Genomic DNA, 8745 nt, shown 5'->3' with positions numbered 1-8745 from the left:
TGAAATTTCTTAATGTAGAAAAAGAATAAGTATTTAATATTTAGCAATATTTCACTGTTCATTTAAGACGAATAAATTTAAACCAAATATTGAAAAGAAAACGATTTGAAACTGAATTGTTTTACATAGAAAGCTTTGAATCTTTAGATTTTCAAAGAACTTTTGAATTTTTAGCATTACAATTTTAATAATAATAACAACAAATAACAATTGAAAACTTATTATTTGTACACAAAATTTTAGTAATTTTAAGAGATAAGTCGAAGTTTCGAAAAGATTTAAAATCAATGACAAGATTGGTATTATTTCAAGTAATTTAAACGAAGTGTCTTAATTGATTTTCCTATAACAGTTCGCCGTACAGTCTTACGCGTCAAACTTAAACTGCGCGGTCAATCTAACAAAATGGTGGAATTAAGCGGTTGCGTTACTGTAACGAAACAGGGCCTTCAAGTGGCTAGACCATGTATTTGTTAGATCATGCTCAAGTTTACTCGTGAAAGCAGTGTGAAGCCTAAAGAGTGTTTACAATTTAGCGCTTTATGTTATTTCTTAAGGAGTCAAAATTCTATTGGTGGACAGAGAAACCAAGTCAAAATATGATAAATAATAAACCAATCCGTGCTGTTAATTAATTATTTGTTGTAAACAGGCCCCACTTTAGGAACAAAACAAGCAAGCTTCTGCAGCCTCTCTTTCTCTTTTTAATCAACGATTCGTGGAATTTGTTTAAAAAACTTTAAAGTCCAAAAAGTGCTTTCGAAAATCAAATATTTTGCGTCTTTTGAGCTTTGCAGTAATTATTCCATTAGATTCTTTGATTAAGCTTTCAAACTAGGGCTTAATAGAAACTAAAGAAAGATCACAAAAAATATAAACGATTTTCCGTTGAATTTAACGGAAAGGAGGTTTTAAATTATGTGAGATCCGCTTCGATTCTTCCTTCGCAACAATCTCTCTGCGGAAGTAAGAAAAAGCTAGAAAATTGTGGAAGACGAATAGCAACACGAACACACAGATGACGTTCAAACTTGTTGTTCTCCATTCATGTTCGTGACGCAGAAGTCGCAAATGGCCTCAAACATGAGAACAGGTGAGCGAAAGATGCAAAATTAAATCGCAGTTGTGGAACAAAAGATGTGCTGAAAATCTAATTTCAACGATTGTTAGTGCACCGACATCTGTGCTGTAGGTTATTTCGGGTTTAATTAGATCAATCTAAACTTTACAGAGAGTTTAATTTCTATCAGCAACCAACAATTAACTATTATCGGAGAGATTTATTACAAGTGTTTGACTATCTAGACTCAAATGTCAAAAACAACTAAAGTCCCTGACATTCAACAAAGTGGGCGTATCAAGCTAAGCATTTATCTCGCGAACCTTGTTGGAAATTGACTCTTATATCGGTTTTATCCAACCAAGTGCGCACAAAGTGCCAGTAATTTGCAGTGTTATAGTGCAGTTGTCAATACGCATCGTGTCGGGTTTTGATGTTGAAATAAGCAGGAAATTAAGTGATTTATCGTAGTCTCTCTACAGTAATACGTGCTTTTTCCCGTTTGTTTACAGATATGCGAATTCCAACAAGAGCAGCCCCTCGACCTCCTGGACAGTCGGCGATGTACGCGAGTTCGGTTTGGAACAGCAAGTGAGTGCTTTTTTTTTTTAATCATTTGCCCTTCACTTCGACCTTCATCCCTTTTTTTTATCCTTTTTTCCGTTACTACGCCGAATTAGGAAATACGGCGATTTTCCATTTTCCGACTATTTTTAGAATCTATGTCGACGAAAACAAACTTTCCGCAAGAAGAGTTCCTATAGCTTCCAAACGGTTGCAATTTTGACCCCATTTCTCTTTCTCTTTGAAATAACACTTGATGTTTATTTATAAACAAATTTTGAATCTGTTTTTTTTTTATGATGCAGTAATAGAATTTAATTGGAAACGGATGCTTGATGTGAGGGGACAACACATTTTTAATGCTATAAAAAAATTTTGAATAACAAAATACTTGAATTTTAAAATAAAAACAGTTGAAGTTTCTACTAGAAAATATAAATTTTTAATAAAAATACAACAATTAGTAATTAATGTTCTACAAAAATATTCTTTTTGACAAAATAGTTGAAATCTCAATCAAAGCAGATAGTTATTAAACATTTCCATTTTCAACAAAAAAAAAAAGATTAAATTTTTACCAGGAAGAAGATGAATTTTCAAGAAAAAAATTAACTATAATATAAAAAGTAAAATGTATCAGAAAAAATTACTTTTAATGTGGAAAAGATAAAGTTACAACTAAAAGTTAATTTTCTACCAAATACCTGCATTTTCAACTTGAAAAAAAAAACAATTTTCAACTACACATTGCATTTATGACCAAATAGTTGCAATTTCAAACAAAAGAGATGAATTTTCTACAAAGAGATGAATTTTTAACAAAAAAAATTGAGTTTCCAAGCTGAAAAGTCGAATGTTTTAGAAGAAATTGGAATTTTTCCCTGAAAAGATAAATATTCAACAAAAAATTTAATTTTTAACCAAACAGTTGCATTCTCAGGAAAATGGATGAATTTTTCAGAAAACAGTTGAGTTTTTAACAAAAAAGGTTATTTTCAAACAAGATTGATGATTCTTTTACCAAAGAGAAAGATTTTTCTATCCAAAAAATGAGTATTCAACAAAACAGTAGAATTTTCAATAAAATAATAAAAATTTGACCAAAAAAGATGAATTCAACAGTGATATACAATAGTGGACAAATTATAATAGTAGAGGACAACACGCTCGTTCATTGTACATCCCCCACTTTTTTGCATATGACTTAAAATTAAGGTTTAAATCATCGACAACTGAAATGTAGTTTTTTTATTTTTAATATTGTTTTTTACGATTCAACAAAAACTATGCTTCAAATTTCTGAAGATTTCTGATGTGTCAAAAAAGTATCTAGAAAAGTACTAAGATTTTTTTTATTTTACATGATTTTACTGAAATTTAAGAAAAGTGTTTGAAATATTTGTTTAATATTTTATAAATTTTTGGAAAATCTTTCAAAGTTTTAAATATTTGTTATCTCTTTAAAACTTCTAAAATGACTAAATGATAAATATCTTTTAAATTGACTGAAATTATTCCTAAGATTATCTTAAAATCTTGCGAAATCGTTTTTGACAATTGTGGAAATATTTTGTAATGTCTTAAATTAATTTTTCAAAATAACGAGTCATTTCGAATATTTCCAGGAATCTTAAGAATTTTTTTTATTACCATTAAACTTTTTAAAATCTTTAAAAATCTACACATTTTGTTTTTTAAATCTTTTTAAATTTTAAATTATTTTTTTAAAGTATTAAAAACTTTTAAACATCTTAAAGTGATTCGAATTTTTGTAAACATTTTCAAAAAATCCTGCAATTTACCTTAAAATATTCTAGATTATTTTTTGACAGTTTAGGAAATCTTTTGCAATGTTTTGAAATATTCTCTTTAAATAAATTCTTTAAAATACAAAATAATTTGCGATTTTCCCTGAAATATTTAAAAAAATGGCATTCTTTTGAAACCTTTAAAAAATCTTAAGAAGCTTCTAAATTTTTCATTTAAAATGTTTTAAAATCTACATTTTGTTTTGAATTCGTGAAAATCTTCTTCAGATTTAAATTATTTTCGAATCTTTTCAAAACTTTTACGAATGTTTTAAAATTTCAAAAGAAATTGAAAACAGCCTCTTAAAGTCATATTCATGCAATGAGTAACAAATTATGTCATGTAAAAATCTTGTCAGCAACTCAGGTCTGTTTACTGACAAGAAAATACTATAAGAGAAATTGACAAACATAAGACATAAAAAGCGCAAAGAAGGCTGGGATTCTATATTGCAGACATTTTAATTTTCTTTTTTGGGGTTATTTTTGTCAGCTAGTTTTAAAAAGACTTTTGAATATCTCAGAACTTTGATAAAATATCAGGATTCAGAAGTAGATGAACAGAATTAAAAAATACTAGATATCTATTTTTTGAACTGCTTAACTTTTTTCTTGTCGTTAAGAAGTTAAGTTAAGTTTTAATTTCTATTGAACTGACGATTTTACATATATCTACAATAATTTCTACAATAATTTTAATTTGGAAGCCTTAATGATTAAACAATTTTCTGATTACTAGCTTTTAAAATTGAGCTATTTCGAAATTGTGTGTGCAAGATTATATCCAGATCCTATAAATATTGTTTGGCAAGATGAAAGCTCATTGAACAATTCTGAATTGAAAAGTTTCTGAGACAAATAATTTTAAATTCAAATACTAAAATTTTTAGCGCAAATACAATTCGATACCGTTCCTCATTTTTGGCTTTCGATAGGAATTTAATTATTGTACAATTGTAAAACTCTTTCATTTTAAATATAGTATTTTGAATGTTTCAATTTAAAACTTCTCCATTCCAAACATTTTAAATTGTAAATTCTTTAATATTAAATATTTTATTTTGAACTAATTGAATACATCATAAATTGCAAAACAATTTAACATTTTTCCAAATTGTAGCATTTTAAGTAGCCAGCTTGAAGCATTTAAAATGGAATAATTTTCAATTGAAAGCTATGACTGTAAGTTTAAAGCGCCCAATCAAATGTTTGACGATATCCAATTTTTATTAGGGAGGGGGGCTGCACACCGCTCTCAAAGTATTCCAAATAGCATAATTTTAAATTTAAATATTCAAAGTTGAATCTTTCAAAATTGTACGATTCTAAATTAAAAGGGTGCAAAATTGGACAATAATTCCACATTGAAAGTCTTTATGATTAAAAATATTAAAAAATTAAAATTTATGTTAATTATATTCTTCTAAAAACTTTGTAAGTGCAATTTTCTAATTTATAGCAATTGAAATTGAATTTCAGGGAATTGAAGGGACTATTATAAGTCCATTATAATTTACTTAACAAAAAGTTAAACTAGCAATCTCATAATGAGGAAAGTTAAAAAATGTTCACTTATGAATATTTTTCACTGAATGGAAATTAAGTAAAGGCAGTGGCAATTGTGTGATACGAACGATATCATCATGGTCGTTTTATCTGTTCATTTCCCTATACAACTATAAAACATATAAGACTAATATTATTGATCAAATCAGGAATTTTAATAATCTCTTTATAATTTCTTTCCTGATCGGATTTAACAGAGATCACAGCAAAAACAAGGAGTTAAAAATGCTTAAATAGGGTAATTCTTTCACAAAAAAGGGGCAACATATGGGAAAGATTAGAAATTTATTTTTATTTTTTACATGTAGAAAAGAAGAAACAATCTTTTCATAAGAAATGTTATGTTTTTAAATAAGTAATAAATAAATAATGGTTTAATTCCAAATCAATAAAATTAACACTTGTAAATTTTTTATTGGTAAGATTTAAAAATAAGATTTGAAGTGTTTAACACTGCTATACAGATTTAAAATGCAACTGGCTCAATTTCGAACATTTGATATTGAATTTTTTAATTATTTAACTTCTCTACATATCATTTACAGTGTTCCATGATCCCCTTCTAATACTTTTTAACTGTTCCTACTTTTTTATATTGAATAACAAATTTTGATTCGGATTTACATATTTACAAAATTTTTCAGCTTCAAGATTTTTTAAGAGCATATTTTTCAATGGACTATAGTTATTTATCATTTTGTACTTTTATTTATTAAATTTAGCAATATTTTATTTTAGTGTTTCAATATTTAATTTAAAAAAGTTAAATTAATTATAATAAATAATTCTGTAAGTTACGAAAAAAAGCTTTCACTACACACAGTAGCATATTCTAGTTTTGAAACGAATAATTTTGTGAATGTAAAAGAATGGTTCTTCTAGTTCTTTTATACGTTTACAAACCTTAGAGCATTTTCCGTTTGATTCAAATATTTTATTTTCAGATATCATATATTTAAAAAGAAAGGGGAAAACAGGAAACGTTTTTGAGACTAGAGTCACTAGAGGTAAAAGGAGAAAACGCAGGGGAATAAAAGAAAGACTGCGTGATTCCTGGTATAATAGTCACAAACAATAAAAAAATTAGGTAGTGATTTATAAACAGGTTATTTCAACTTATTAAATGAAAACATAAAATTCGATGATTCACTCTGAATTCACCAACAGTTCACGAACTCTTCGAGTTCGTAAAAATATTATCTTTTTAAATGCCTGCGTGCTAAAATAAACCGCAGAAGCTGCGTTGCTTGCTGTTATTCTTCGTCATCAGTTTATTCAATTCGCTTAATGCTGGTGTGGATATAGATATGACGTCGTAATTTTAATGAACTTTGTTCATCCTGTCAAAACCAGTTCGATCTATTTAAATCTTCTTCATACAATCTACCTATTACCCCCTTTTTACCAGTCGATTTAATACAAATAATTGGAAAATGACATTTTTCGCGGTATGTAGTCTGTTGGGGACTATTGGTTGGTCATGATTGAATATACAATACCAAAGAGGCGAAAAGTGTTTTTTTTTTAAATGAATTCTATAATCAAGTTCAACGTGGGTGGTTATGGCCTATAATGCAAATCAATCTCACTTCACAATATCGGGTTTAGAATTTAGCATATAATATATTGCTATATAACGGTAACAAAAAGAAAAATGCTTAAAAAAATTAATGAATATTTTTTAGCAGAAAGACTACAAGAAGTATTTTTTTGATCAACTAAACGATATTGATGTTTTTCAGCAATGACTTGTTTGGTGATAATTTCGTACAACCGACAACACAGAAGAAAAAGCCACCGCCTCGGCCACCACCTCCCAAATTTCAGCACAGTCGATCTCAATGCAGTAAAGATCTAAAACCGAAGAAACCGGTAAGTTAATCTGATGGAGCTGAACATGAAAATTGTCTTTAAATTTTCATTTGTGGTTTTAATGATTCTTTATTTATTGATCTAAAACTTACAAAATTGAAATTGACAGGGTGGCCGCAGGTCAGGGAAAACTGAGAAGTCAGGAAATTTTTTAATCTGTTTAAGTCAGGGAAAAGTTCGGAAGCTTGAAAAAAAATTGGCAAAAGTCAGGAAATTCCTGTAAAAAGCACTTTAATGCAATTTTTAAAAACAATCAGGGCCTTTGGACCTTTAATAACTTTTTTTCTCAATTCACTCTTTAATCACTGTTTTGAGATAAAGTTGCTTAGAAAGTCACTATAGTCACTTCTTAAAATGGAAAAATCATTTTGTCACTTCTTTCAATGTATTAACTTACATGTTAACCACTATTGAATTCAGGTCTATTCCTATTTCTAAAGGATTTGAAGGATTTTAAAGAATTTAAAACAATTTTCATGGAATTTTAAAGAATTTCCTAGAATTTTTGAAGATGTAGGACGATTTTATAAAACCTGTCATTATAAGATATTTGAAGTCTTATTAATCAAAATCTTTTGAATTTTTTAAATTGAAAAGAACATCAGTTACATTATCAATGCATATTATTCAATTTTGAGTTAGAAATTAGTTATTTTTGACTGAAATTAATAAATAAAAAATTTATAAATTTAGATACAAATTTTTTTATTCTATTTATAAAATATTCTATGTTAAAAATGTCACAAGATTAGAATTTTGGTCTTTAAATGAAGGGCGGCAGTACAGAACTAGATAAACATTTGTTTAAACTAGGTTTATTTAATAAAAAAAATCTTTAAAAATCAAATACACGATATGATAAAGATTTTTTGGAAATCTTATTTTTAAAAATAATCTTATTGATAAAAAAAAGTCATTTAAGGTTTAGTTTAAGGGCATGTGATACTTACAAAATTATCGATTTTACCAGTTTTAGGTTCCGACGGCTTTTTTTCTTTAATAATCAATATTTTGTCTTAAAAATTTGGGACATGATAGCGACCATGCTAACGGACGTCCCCACACACTTTTTTTTTGGTTTAATTCAAAAAAGTTTTAATTTAGCAAAATCTGATTAATTTGCATAGCACTTAGGAATTAGTATCGATTTTACCAGTTTTAGGTTCCGACGGCTTTTTTTCTAGAATAATCAATATTTTGTCTTAAAAATTTGGGAAATGATAGCGAACATGCTCACGGACGTCCCCGCACACTTAATTGGTGTTTTTTTTTCAAAAAATTCTTTGATATTGCTAACAACGTGTGTATATTTGGAGGTTATGTATGTTACAATTCTCCTGTGCGTTACTTCCAAACTGCACAATATTTTTGGCCGAAAACTTTGGAGTTGCAAATAAACATAGTAACTAATCTCCCGGAGCTAACCTTGTTTGCAGGCAATCAAAAAAGTTTATTTCATAAATAATTTCCCAGTGGCGAAAAATTGAACATTAGTTTCAAAGTTTCATCAGATCTGGTCCATGATTGCACCATAATTATTATAGAGTGCTTACCGACAGAATCGATACGATAGAGACCTACATTATCGGAATGACAGAGAACTAAAAATCACCCTAACCACAAAATAATACACATGCATAAAATTTGGTAATTAGCACAAAAACATTTTTTTGTTATTATCCCTGAAAAAAGAGTCCGGGGACGTCCGTTATGATATTTTATAGCATCTCCGAATTCAGTTTTTGAAAATTTTCATTTTTGTGGGAAAAAAGCCGTCGGAACTGTACCCGATTGACCACACGACGAAGTATCACATGCCCTTAAGGGCATGTGACACAGCTAAATACCTATATTACCGACCACAGTTTTTCAGTT

At 28.3% G+C, this 8745-nt stretch overlaps 1 protein-coding gene across 2 annotated transcripts in view; it reads left to right on the top strand.

Annotated features, from left to right (window-relative positions):
- Positions 1–680: 680 nt before the first annotated feature.
- LOC117168933 (uncharacterized protein B0303.7-like) overlaps positions 681–8745 on the top strand; it is a 15915-nt gene continuing 7850 nt past the window's right edge. The window contains exons 1-3 of one of the 2 annotated variants that reach the window (XM_033354918.1): positions 681–1093; positions 1573–1651; positions 6741–6870. In XM_033354918.1, coding sequence (XP_033210809.1) covers positions 1048–1093; positions 1573–1651; positions 6741–6870 — 255 coding nt within the window. In that variant the 5' untranslated portion in view covers positions 681–1047. Of the gene's footprint in view, positions 1189–1572; positions 1652–6740; positions 6871–8745 lie in introns of both variants that reach the window. The other variant, XM_033354919.1, reaches the window with a different exon arrangement.

This window comes from Belonocnema kinseyi, chromosome 3, assembly GCF_010883055.1.
Source record: "Belonocnema kinseyi isolate 2016_QV_RU_SX_M_011 chromosome 3, B_treatae_v1, whole genome shotgun sequence".
NCBI lineage: Eukaryota > Metazoa > Arthropoda > Insecta > Hymenoptera > Cynipidae > Belonocnema > Belonocnema kinseyi.
This window is presented reverse-complemented; position numbering and strand designations above follow the sequence as displayed.